Raw genomic sequence first — 13,122 nt, 5'->3', positions numbered from 1 at the left:
GACCTTTTTGGCCACAGAGTCTGAGTTTATAATCACTTACCCCATCCATCAGTGCGTTGCGTTTCATGAACAGAACAATAGCCGATCCCGCCGGTAATGAGCCTGTGATAACGGTGTGCTCTCGGTGCATTCAGCCTTCCTCTGAAGACAGCTGAGGGTTAAATGTCATTGGTGGTAGTTCAGACCTCTGAAAATTGCTACACCATGGATGATGTTGTGTGCATTAACTAGAAACCTCATTTCCTAAACACAGTGGGTGGGAATTTAGGAAGAATAAATACCAACATGGTGCAAGAGTTGGAAATGTTTTCAATAAAAATTGAGAAAGACCCAAGAAGTCTTGTTCCTATTCTCCCTGCCTCCCATAATATTAATATATTGTCAAAATCGTGAGTAATCCTGGAGGCTAGGCTTTCCCTCTTGGTTCTGGCCGCACTGATGGGCCGTGGAGGGTGCTGCCCAGAGTTGTGAATGTCGCCCAGGCCTTTGGAGCCTTCTCTGTCTGTGCAAACACACCGTGTCCGTTTTTCTCTCTGAACCACAATCAACTCCAAGTTCTCCCCAAGCCTCTGGCTTTTGGGAATCCAAATTCAGACGCCCTCTCTCTGCCTGCCTCCCCCTTCCTCTGCTGGGAAGTCCCCCTCGTTCACTCTGGCTCATTCCGACGACATCTAAAAGAGACTAAAATATAATTTTTCTAATGGCAAAATACAGCACACAGGAGGGGAACGTTTTAATCGAGTGGGTGCATTCCCTAGAGGGGAGCAAGTACTTCATTTTAATTCCTCATTTCCCTTTGATGAAAAGTTTAGTGAATTTTTATCATGTAGAATTTATAAGAAGGCAGGGTTTAGGTAATCAGCTTTAATATTTATACTCTTAGGGAAAGAAATAGGAATCATTAGTAAGCATGCATAATTAATGAATAAATTATATTTCCCTTTGTTTTCTTGCAGGTACAAGGAAATGCTAGAACTAGTGATCTCACCCAGCCTCACTGTAAACAGCGATTGTCTGGATAAACTGAAGTTCAGCTGCGCCGACTCCACCGTGTGGACTCTGAGTGGCAGAAAAGGTAGGCTTCCTGTCGCGAGTTTCGGCAGACAGGTGTGGTGGTCCCCGCGAGTGTGACAAGGGACTGACGCACATCCTTTCCAAATTACTGTCATTGGGACAGTTTCTCCTCCTGCCATTTCAGTTGTCGCCTCTGAACCAAAACGCTGGTGTGTGTCGCTCCCTGCTCTGTCTCGTCACCAGAGGGAAATGTGTGTGCCCATCCGTGTTCTGAGCTTCCTTTCTCGCTCTCCAGTTCTGAGAAATGCTGACACCACCACAGACGAAAGTCACTTTCAGATGTGGCCCAGGCCCAGCCCCGGGTGTGTTCGCAGTGTCGCAGTCTCCGGCTCTGAGCTCTGTCCCCTGACCTCTTCTCTGCCGTCGCCTGGTCCGGGCCGGCGTCCGGTTCACGGGGGGTTGACGTTAGGACGAGACCTCGGCTGCCTTCTGCTTTCGGGCCGGGTCGGAGTCAAGAAGGCAGAGGAGAGTTCAAGCTGTTTAAAACATTATTGGCAAATGATGCAGCCCAGCTAGTTTTCACTAGAACAATTCCAGCCATTGTTTGTTCTGTGTGGGATCTGTCAGCCTTCCTGGTGGAGGTTGGAGTGAAGCTGTTATGTTTCACCATCGGGCTTAACCCTTCACTTGGCCGGCTTTGGGGTTTGCTGCTGGTGTTCTGAGAACCCTACTTGTTCCTCCTCCACCGTCTGTGTTTAAGTCCAGCCCACGCGGCACGAACGCTACATAGCTGTCGCGGAAAACCAGAGTGACGCGTGTCTGGTGGGAACAGAACATCACAAGGAATCTGCTCTGAAGCAAGTCCAGCTTTCCACGAGTAATTATGGCCGTCACCCCTACAGTGACATTTCGCTCGCATGCTGGTTAGGAAGCTGGGACGACCCCAGTACAAGTGCCACCAAGAGGTCTGGGCCCCCGCGACAGAACTGGTGGAGACACACCCTCGTTCTTCCTGGCACTTTGCAGCATCCATGTAAGCTGCCCTGGGCTCTTCGAGAGTTTGAGAAAATTTACTGAGCCCTGTTGACAAAAAGTCATCTTTTTCTTTCTTTCTGAGTGGAGGCACAAGTCAGCCCACGAGTGTCTTCGTTTTAGAGCTGGTAAGTGACAGGAAAGGGCGTAGGCTCCCGAGTGAGGAGTGTCCAAGTCTGAATCCCGGTCCCACTGCTTCCCAGCCCAACAGTCTTGGGCAAACTGTTTAACCTTTCTGAGCCTCCGTTTTCTGTTTTTAAACGATTTTTATTATTATTTTTTAAATTATTTTAAAGCACCTTTGGGATCCATGGGCCTCAATTTTTCCACCTGTCAAATGGGGACATATTAATGACCTACTCCATAGGGTGCCGATTACAAGAATTAAATGAGGCAGTGGCATGTGAAATGCCTGGCATGCCTTGGGGCATAGTAAATGATTAAACTGTCATTCCATTGTCCTCCTCCTCTGAATCAAATAACCACTGTGAATTCAAAACCACGGTTGCAAACTAGCAGCCCACGGCCAAGTCTGGCCCTTGAGTGTGCCTTTGCTTGGTTTACACCGTGTCGTAAGTAAAAGTGAACTTGTAAAAATTGGGAGTATTCGCATAAAAATCTGGATTTCTGGTTTCTCTTGAAATGCTGCACGCTTTAGCAACGCTGGCCCTGCATTCCCACCTGGCTGCCACAGGTGGTTGCTGAGAGGCTGCTGTCCCTTAAGCGAGTCCCTGCCACTCCCTATTGTCCTTAATTTTGTGAGCACATATTTGTGCCAGGCGCTGTTCAAAGCAATATAAACCTAGGTTCATTCTCCTCCTCCTCCTCCAGCACCATCAGAGCACACACTGGGCACTCATTTAATCCCCGCAACTCTAAAAAGTGGTTGCTGTTATTGACCCATTTTACAAATTGAAGAAACTGAGGCGCAGAGGTTAAGTAGCTGGATTGAGAAGCCACAGACAAATGATCGCCAACATTGGAACCCAGGTAGTCTGACTACAAAGTCTATTCTGCAAATCAGTAAACAACACTGTTTCTCATTTAATTATTATCCCCTATTAAGCTATGAGCCCATTTTATAGATGGGGAAGCTGAGCCATTGGAGTGTTAAGTAACCAGCTTAAAGTCACACAGGAATCAACCCCAGTCACTCTGGCTGCAGAGCTTCCACTTCTAAATCACTTTCTGCCAAGCTCTAAGAGTCTCCAGACCCCACATGTCCAATTCCCACCCCCCAGTGGTGGCACCCACAAACACTTTTTCTGTGTGACTTGGAGCTTGGAGTCCCCTTTCTTCTTCCCTGGAGCAAGCTGGTGGCCATGGTGAGGGCTTTAGGGAGTGGGGCAGAAAGGGGTTGCTTCCAGATTCAGAGTGGGCAGGGCAGTGGGGTGGGGGGTGGGGTGTGGGTACACACATACTTTTCTCTCTCTGGAGGCTGTGGTGAGCTCCAGCGACTCTGTAGGGGACATTCCACCCTGGAGTGTGACCCCCAAGTGCAAGATTAGGCTGCTCTTCCTGCCTGGCCTCCTGTTCTCCCTCCCGAGCCATTCCTTTATTGAGTGGCTTCAAGGGTCCAGCTCAGAGGAGAACCCCAAAGAGGCGTGAGCCATAGGCCCTGCACTCAGGGATTCTGGAGGGAATGTGGACCCCCAAACCCCTCTAGTGGTTCCCATTATGTTCCCGCCTCTGCCTCTTACCAGCCGTGGGTCCCTGGGCTACAGGCCTAACCTCTTTGGGGCTCATTCGCCCCATCTGTTAAATGGGAATAATTATTCCACTGACCTCATAGAGTTGGTGTGAGGATGAAATGAGCTAAAACAGAGAGAACTTGGTGTTTTTTAAATGTGTCGAGTAAGATCTGAATTCCTTACCCTTGGCCATGGGGCTCTACCTGTCTGTCCCTGGAAGCCTCCACACTCCTCTCCTCCCCTGGCCCCTCTGCTCACCTGGCCCAGCCCTGTCTTCTTTCTTCTGCTTTAACTGGGAAGCGTGCTTCTGCCCTCAGGGCCTTTGCACTTGCTGTTCCCTCGGCCTGGACCAGTCTTCCCCAGACTCTGCAGGACCGCCCCTGCTCCTGCCGTTCTCATCGGAGGGGTCTTTCTCAGGGAAAGTAACTGTTCCTTCCTTCCTTCATTTGTTCAGCCACGTGTCCAGCATAGTTCTAAGTACTAGGGAGACAGCACGGAGCCTACAGAGGGTGCTGGCCAGGCAGAAGGCTGGCAATGGCAATAAATTAGCAGAACATATAGCATGCTGGATGGTGATACACACTGTGGAGGGAAAACTGCAGGGCACGGGGCTAAGGAATGCAAGGGTGGAGGGGTGCAGTTATTGTTAGGGTGTCTAGGAAAGAGGTCACTGGAAAGGTAACACTTGAGCAAAGACCTGCAGGAGGTCAGGGAGGGTGCTGCACAGAACCTTATGACCAGAGAAGGCAGCAAGTGCAAAGGCCCTGGGGCAGCTGTGTGCTCAGAGCACTTGAGGAACTATAAGGAGGCTGGTGTGTGGCGGGAGCCCAGTGAGCGAGGAGGTGGATGGAGGCAGATCATGTCAGAGAGACACCCAGGATCAGACCCTGCAGGGTTTTGTGAGCCACTGGAGAGACTTTGGCTCCCACCTTGTGTGGGAAGGGAGCCAGGGCGTGGTGTGAGCAGAGGAGGGATGATCTGATTTGCACAATGACAGGTCCCTTGGGCTGCATGTGAGAACAGACTGGGCCTGGGAGCAGAGTGGCATCCGGGAGCCCAGAGAGAGTGACAGCCACCCAGGTGGGGGTGCTGGTGGCGTGGACCGAGGCGGCCACAGCAGAGGTGGTGAGCAGGGCTTGGATTCTGGGTCAGCTTTAAGGGCGGAGCTGCAGAGCCCCAGCCGCTCTGTCCTGGGGCCCGTTCCGTTTTCCCCAGACTCCCGCTGTCTCGGAGGCTGTGCACTGCGCCCCTTGCTGTCTGTCCGTCTCGCCCATCAGATGGCAAGTTCCCCAGGGCAGCCCCTGCCCGCTTGAGTCCACGAGGCGTCCCCGCTGCTAAGAACAGGGCGTGACATGTCGTGGGACCTTAAGGTTTGGCGACTGAATGAGACAGACCTCTGCGAGGCTCAGGACCGAGTGCCGGAGCGGGCCACGCCGATGGGCTGCGGACGTCACACGTCCTGTCGCCCGGCCTGCATGCGTGCCGTGCCCCGCCCGGGCGCCCTTCCCTTCCTCTTTCTGTATTCTTTGCGAGGGATTTTTAAAGACAAATCAGTTGCTAGTCACCAGGTAATATAGAAATGCACAATCTTTACAAAACTTTGGAGTATTAGACCAAATTCCCCTCCACCACATCCACCCGTCTCAGCCTTTCCCTCCCTGCCCCAGGAGTACGCGGCTGCCGTGTCTCGTGTGTGCTACTTACGGCCTTTTCCTGTGCAGTTACCTGTGTGTCGATACGTATTTATATAATCCGTGTGCGTCTGTGTAGATATACTAATCAGTGTGCGTTTACTGTAGAAATTACAGTATTGCTGAGGAAAGGCTTGAAGCGCAAAAGCTCTCATGCTGTAGGTATTTACTATAATTTGCTTTGCTCATGCAAGGTAGAAGGAATGATCTGCTTTCTTGTTCTAACTAAATAGTATGCCAGAGGCTGACCACGCCCCGGGTCTCTGAGCCAGCCCCTGCGTGTAAGCACTCAGGTTACTCTTGCTGTCTTTAATTCTGTGCCCTTAAAAGCAACGCCGGAGGAGCAGGTACGCGGCCGTCTGAACACGGCACCGCTTCTCCGGGGAAGACACTGACAGGTGGAAGTGAAGCCTCTTAGGATGCCCTCCCTCCCCCCGTCCTGTCTCCACGCTCCCTCTCCTTCCACTTTGCTCCCACCTCCGGTGCAACCTCCCCCCAGGGAGATTCCATAGTTCCTCGTCCGTTCGTTCATCCGTCCAGTCGCGTGTGGGACAGCGTGCTTGATGAGCCTCCTGTGGGGAGGATGGGGCCTCCCTCTGCCTGCCCCAGGGACTTTGCCTCCTGACAGCCACTCTGCTCCCAGGGGGCACTTTTAGCCTCTCCCCACGGCCACTGCACGTCACAGCCCATGGGTTTGGAGTCATCCGGGCCACTTGAGCTTCCCAGCCATCCCCTGCTCACTGTGTGAACCTGGGGGAATCCCTGCCCCTCTCTGAGCCTCCGACTCCTCTTCTGCATAATGAAGATTATGCTCAGTGCTGCCCACATTTGCTCAGCAGATAGTTCCCAAGTACCAGCGTGGGCCAGCTCCTCGTGTGGGTGCTGGGAACATAATGGTGAAGGGGACAGACAAGTCCCCTCCTTTCAGGGCTTGTGCAGCTGATGCAAGAGACAGGTGCTGAATTTTTTTTAAGAAAAAGTAAGGAATTTCAGATAGTGATAATTTCTGTGAAGAAGCAAAGCAAAACCATGGTAGAGAGAGGCTTACGTGGGGTTAGGAAGGATTTCACGTGGCCACACATGTTAAAGGCTTTGTGAGTGCTTGACCCTTGGAAGGCGCTCGGGAGAGGTTAGCCGCGTGTCACTCCCTGTGTGCACAGGAATCGCCCAGGGACCTTGTTAAATTGCAGATTGTGATCCTGCCTGAGAATCTGCATTGCTCACAAGCTCCCAGGTAATGCCAGCGTGCTGGTCCACCAGCCCCTTCCTGAGCAGTAAGGCTCCAGCTCGGTGGTTTTCAGACTTTACTGTGCATCAGAATCACCTGGGAGGCCTGTTGGCACAGAGATTGCTGGGCCCCAGCCCCAGACTTTCTGACTCTGTAAAGGTTTGGGCAGGGGCCCGAGAATTTGCATTGCTCACAAGTCCCAGGTGCAGATGCTGCTGCTGGTCCAGGGACCACAGTTTGAGAACCAGGTTCCAGTGCTGATTTTTCAGACTTGGCTGCATATAGAAATCACCTAGGGAGTATTTTGTGTATTTGTTTTTAATAGTAAGGCCTGGATCCCACCCTAGAGAGTCTGACTTAATTGGTCAGAGGTGTGGCCCAGGCATCTGAATTTTCTTAAAGGACCCCAGAGAATCTGTTGTGTAGCCAAGGTTGAGAACCATTGTTCTAGATGCTGATTTCCTCCAGGACAAAGACAGTTTTTTTATTTCTCTCTCTCTCTCTCTCTCTCTCTCTCTCTCTCTCTGTCTCTCATATATATATATATATATATATCTGTGTGTATATGTATATATATATATATATATATCTGTGTGTATATGTACATATTTAAACTCCTGTTCCTATTTAGCATACAACTCAGTGCCTGGCTCATAGTACATCCTTAAAAATTATTTATGAGTAGGTGGAGTGATGGATGGATGAATAGAGTGGTCTTGAGGAAGCACAGATAACTTCAGGTTGACACTGACTTTGAATCTGTAGTAAAGTTTCCTTAACTTCCCCCTGCCTCATTTTCCACACCTGCAAAGTACAGGTACTGCTAACTTCCTCGACGGGTTGTTGTGGGAATAAAAGGAAGGGGTAATGCTCATGCAGCCCCGTAGCACAGCGCCCTGGTGTGAGGGACCCATGTGAGAAATAGTGTCTATCGTTCATTAGTATTCATGGGAAAGTTGGGTTTGAATTGTATCCTGTCTTCTGGAAGGAGTGGGGGTAGAGAAGTTACCTTGAATAGAGGAAAAAATGGTCTTTTAAAATGCAGATGCATTTCTCAAAAGCCAGTGCTATAATCTCATTAAGCGTTCCCGGAACAAGCCTGGCTGGCAGCTTCTCTCGCTTCCTGCACCTCCTCTGCCCGGGGTGTGACGAGGCCTGATTTTCAGTTTCAGTCTCACCGGGTCCAGCCTGGGGCTGGCAGGTTCCGATTCATTTCACCCAGCCAGGTCGAGCTGCCCAGAGCTCTGCCCGGGTGCCGGCGGGGGAGCCCTGGGTCAGCTTCCCTCCGCCACTCGAAGGTTCCTCGGCCGGTTTCCCCGGCGGCCTGCACACCCAGAACGACCTCCCCCTGCACAGGACAGAAGTCACGCTTCGTGGGGTATTGCTGCAATGCGAAGGAGACTGCCAGTGCCCTCTTCACACAAAAGGGTGCTGACTGTCACTCATGCCATCGTGCGCTCCACGGGTGAAGAGCTTCCGCCTATGGCAGCATGTCACAAACGGCACGGTCTTGAGCCATTTTCTGCCATGTATCCGGGCCACCTCTACTGCCACTTGATTACTATTAATAATTTTTCTTTAAAACAACTCCTTTGAAATAAGGTCATTTTGAAAGGGCGACTTCAATCAGTCCCGGAACTGAAAAGTTACGACTTCAATGGTCTAGTCATGATTCTAACGCACACTGAGGTTAATCGGTGATGATGTCAAGAGAAGAGCATGTGTTTATGGATCCCCTAAAATCATCACACTCTGGGACATGCTGCCTCTCTCCTTTCTGTCCTCAGCAACATCTCCCATGAGGGACAAAGGACTTGTTCACGGTCACGGAGCTACTCGGTGAGAGTCAAAATCAGGGTGCACACGTCTGAACGAGGATGGTGCCTTTTCAGCCGTCGCTGTCCCCGGCATGGGAGCGATTTCAGTGCCCCGCACCTGGGAGACAAGCTGGTGCAATTTATAGACATACACCTTTCTCAGCCTCGAGACATCTCGCTGGCACTAGAAATTGTCTCATCTCACGGGGGATCAGTTAGAAGCTGGCCCCGGGGGTCCAATTAGGCCACATAACAGCAGTTGCTGCTTTCAGAATCATTAGCTTTTTAATCCTCCCAGTGAGAGGTGAAAAAAGTGTGAACATCCAAATCGGTCTCATGGATTTAAGTGGCTTAAGCAAGAGCCCCCAGGAGAGTGAAAAGCTTTTAGTAGCTCCGGTACATTGAGAGTTCCCATTTGTCAGGTGCCTGCCTCGTCTGCAGGTGCAAGATGTTGCCCCAATTTGCAGACGAGGAAACCGAGGCTTGGAGGGAGGAAGGGACAGGCACAAGGTCACACAGCTGTATCACAGCAGAGCCAAGATTTGCACGTCGATCTGACCCTTAAGACCAGTTGCCACCTTTGGCAAGAACATTGAGTTAACAAATTATGAGATTTGGGTTTTCGGTGTGGCCCAGGGTGAGTGCGTGAGAAACATTTGTCGACTGCGTGAATGAATGAAAACCTGTGCGCGTCCTTGAGTAAGCACTCCCCACGGTCACACGCACAGACAATGACGCGTGGGTGTGCCCTGGCACACGCAGCCTGCAGCTTCGGTTCCCTCGCCTCAGAACTGGGTCTTACGCTCGGCTCGTTTATTCTGTTATTAATACCTCCTTGGCCCCAGGATGCTTTTGAGTTTGCGACTTCTGGAATGGAGATTTATTTTCATGACCAGAAAACCGTGATAATTTTTAGAAATTTGCAGTTTTGCAGCAGCCCACGGTCTAGACTCTTGGCTGCTCAGAGTGTGGCTTGGGGGCCTGCGGCTCCAGCATCACCTGGGACTCCTTGACCGGCAGAATCAGGGTCTGCAGCTTATCAAGGTGCCGGGCGAGTGCCGTGCGGGCCAGGGTTCCGGCTGCACCGGTCTGCCCCGCCCGCTTCCTTCCTTCGCAGCTCCTGGCGACTGTAGTTACACACTCACTCGGGTGCCTATTTGCCACCCATGTCCCCCTCCAGACAGGAGGCTCCATAAGGACAGAAGCTCTGACTGCTTTTGCTCGCTACTGTCACCCTGTTTGGAGCACGTGCCTGGCATGTGGTAGGCAATAAATGAATGAATGAATGAATGAATGAGCTCATCTCAGAGGCTGTGACCCCTGTGCTCAGCGAATCCTCCTCTCACCCATAAGAAGCTGGGGAGGAAGGAGAGGCTTAGGGTCTGTAATTCAGAAGTCAGTGGAGGCTGGGCACAGTGGTGCACACCTGTAATCCTAGCACTGAGGAGGCCGAGGCAGGAGGATCACTTGAGCCCAGGAGTTTGAGGTTGCTGTGAGCTATCGTGACACCATGGCACCCTACCCTGGGCGCTCCTGACCTGAAGGGGACGTTCACTGGCATGGCCCCCCGTGTCTCCACCCTCGGGGTATCTGTCCAGGCTCTGACTTGCCATCTGGAAACAGCAGGCACCTGGGGGTCATGGAAAGACATTCCAGGCTGCACTGAGGAGCAGGTCGTCTCCTGTGACTGCCCACTTCCCCCCGTCACAGGGACTGGCATTGCCCACAACAGCCACTTTGCCAAGCCCACTTCCGGGTACCGGGATGACGTCTGGCTACAGGAGCTGCAGGGCAGACCTCCGCGTGCACGTGACCTCTGAGGACTGGTGGCCCTCCACCACCTGCAGGAGCACGAGGGGGGAGAAGCTCTCTGCTCCTGGGCAGTCCCTGCCCCCGACCTCTGTGCCGAAGCACGGGGGTCTTCTCCATCCCGCCACCGCCCATCCTAGGCCCCCAAGGGAGGAAGGAGCCAGCCCTGCCGCACGCTGGACGTCAGGATCGTCGATGAAGTCTACACCGTCCTGACCATGGAGAGAGGCAGCAGAAAGGGAGGAAGAGAAGGAAGAAGAGAGAGAACGGGAGAAAACAGATCATCCCATATGCAGTTCAACACACTCATTTTCCAGTTTCTCAATTCCCACAAGTGTCCCGGGATAAAATGATTAAATGTGATATCAATAGAAAACAGATAAAAAGCCTGTATTTAAAAAAAAAAAAATCACACTATCTGCAAAAGGAAAATCTCTTAGCACTTAAAAATGCGTGTTCCTCACTTGCACAGTCTTCCTGGGGCGGCGGGGTGGGAAAGGGAGAGTATTATGGGCTAGCACAGCAGGGGAGGGAGGCTGCCCTGCTGGGGAAGGCAGGGTGCTCAGCAATTCAGAGACCAGGGCGGAGGCTCGCAAAGGAAGCGGCCAGGCAAACATGCAAATCATGCCATGAGAGCGGAAGGAAAACACTTGCCTCAAATTTATGGGATGCCAAGTTAATTGGAGCCCATAGGAATGTTGTTTCCATAGATTTTGGGGTTTATGAATATTTACATATTTATTCAAGAAAACATTCAAAATGTTTAATTCAGCAACTTATGCATTACTGAACGTACTCAAGTCATGAGCTTTTGCCCGTGATGAGAGAGTGGCTGCTTCAGAATGAGACGGTTCATTCCCTCGTCCTGGGGGAGGATGAAGAAGGGACCAGGCAGTGCGGGGCACCCTGCCTGGAGGAGCGAGTCTAGGTTAAGGAAATCAGCATTGCATGAGCACCTACTGTGTGTCAGGGCTTTCCTTGATGTCTTGACATTGGGCCACCTGCTATTCTAACCTTTCTGTTTTTTCAGAGATGAGATTTCGCTCTGTTACCCAGGCTGGAGTGCGGTGGTGACATCATAGCTCACTGCAGCCTCGAACTCCTGGGCTCTAGCGATCCTCCTGCCTCAGCCTCCCAAGTCTCTGGTTCTACAGGCACAAGCCACCGCACCCAGCTCCTAACCTCTTTTTTGAATGTGACCCATAATAAAAAATATATTTTCACACTGCCATTCAGCGTGCACACATACACACACACCTTCTCACATCTATAACTGGAACAAAAGTCTCACACAATTCCTTCTTAACTATGGGCAATGCGTGCTAACATTTTTTTTTCAATGAAATAGATAATTCTCTATTTTTTAAAGTCCAGTTATGACTCTCTAAATGAACTTTGAGACCCGCACCCCCACCCCAGCGGTTTGGACTTGAGCAGAGTTTGACTCGGCCGGGGTTGGTGATTCAGGGCGCCGACTTTGGGGTGGACTCACATAGCCTCGAGCTCAAGTCCCAGTTGCCCTGCGCGCAGGCCGTGTGGCTTGAGCGAGGCACTCAACCTCCGGAGCCCCGTGCAGTGGAGAGAATGGCATCGCTGCCTCCCCACGTCGTTGTGAGGACACTCGAGGCCACGTGCATCCGCAGTCAGCAGGGCCTGGCGCATAGTGAGTGTTTAAGTGCATGCTTGTTGCCGTTATGACGATGACCGTCGGTGGCTGCAGTGCCATGCTTGGGAAGGCAAACTTTGTAGCCAGATCACCTGGGTTCGGATCCCAGCTCCACCGGTTAGGTCCTGTGTGTCCCCGAGTGAGTTACTTAAACTCTCTGTGCCTACAGCTCTTCATCTGGGGATGAGAATAGAACCCTCCTCGCAGGGCATGAGGATTAAAATAATTAATCCCAGTAAAGTATTTAGAAGAGAGCTTGGCACGTAGCGAGCTCCGGGTAAACGGTGGAGATGGTCATGATCTCGTTTAATCCTCCTGCATCCTTGCAAGGTGAGGACTTTTATCCCCATTGCACAAGGGGACTCTGGGCCCGGAGATCCAGGCACCTGCCCGGAGTCTCACAGCAGCAAGTGCAGGAGTTGGAAGTCCAAGCCGGTCTGCTGGGTCTCCCTCAGCTCAGGAGCTAAGAGAGGCTCAGGGCTCTGGACCTCAGGGTCCCAGGGTGGCCCGGCCACTGCCCTCCACGACGGGGCGCGGGAATCGGCAGGTGGGGGCACGCTTTGCCCACGTGTAGACGCATCGTCCGGAATTTGTCCGGTTCTCCGCAGTGAGGACGTGGAGTTGCGTTGTTAAAGATGATGGAGCGCAAAGATACTCCCCAGTGAACTGTCCTCACATGAAGTCACCCCCTGGCAAACAACTCCCAGCTTGACGCTCACCTTTCATCGCCTCCTGCGCGTTCCCTGCCAGCGGCATTGGGCGCCGTGTGTCCGGGACACGGGGCAAGGCGCAGTGCCCGGAGCTCAGGCCTCGTGCGTCTCCCTGCTCCGTCACCCTGGCTGGCGACTAGGGAGCACCCAAGATGTGCCTTCCTGTAGTACTGGTGCCAGCCCCAGCTGGACCCCACGGACGGGAGGTGGGGGCAGGGGAGGGACGCCAAGGTGACGTCATCAGAGGAAGGGGGAGGGTGGCTGGACAATCAAAGCCTAGCAGTGGCTGCCATTCCGGGGTTCTTGGGGTCACTTTTGAGGCGGGGAAGGGAGTGGCTCTCCATCCACTGGTGAAATGGCACCAGCTCGATCCAGTTCCCAGCGGTGCTGCTGTCTAGTCAGGTGACCGCCGGCTCAGGCCCGCTCTTGCTGTCTCTTTGGCCCTTGTTTCTCCACCTGTGCGG

At 52.4% G+C, this 13,122-nt stretch overlaps 1 protein-coding gene across 1 annotated transcript in view; it reads left to right on the top strand.

Annotated features, from left to right (window-relative positions):
- The window catches only part of EYA2 (EYA transcriptional coactivator and phosphatase 2), a 188,333-nt gene that overhangs the window by 37,799 nt on the left and 137,412 nt on the right, over positions 1-13,122 (top strand). The window contains exon 2 of the mRNA XM_012743007.3: positions 957-1,075. Within this exon, the coding sequence (XP_012598461.2) occupies positions 967-1,075 (109 nt within the window). The 5' untranslated portion in view covers positions 957-966. The remainder of the gene's footprint in view (positions 1-956; positions 1,076-13,122) is intronic.

The sequence above is a fragment of the Microcebus murinus genome, chromosome 16 (assembly GCF_040939455.1).
Source record: "Microcebus murinus isolate Inina chromosome 16, M.murinus_Inina_mat1.0, whole genome shotgun sequence".
NCBI classification, from domain to species: Eukaryota; Metazoa; Chordata; class Mammalia; order Primates; family Cheirogaleidae; genus Microcebus; species Microcebus murinus.
The sequence above is the reverse complement of the archived record's forward strand: the minus strand, read 5'-3'. Positions and strand labels throughout refer to the sequence as shown.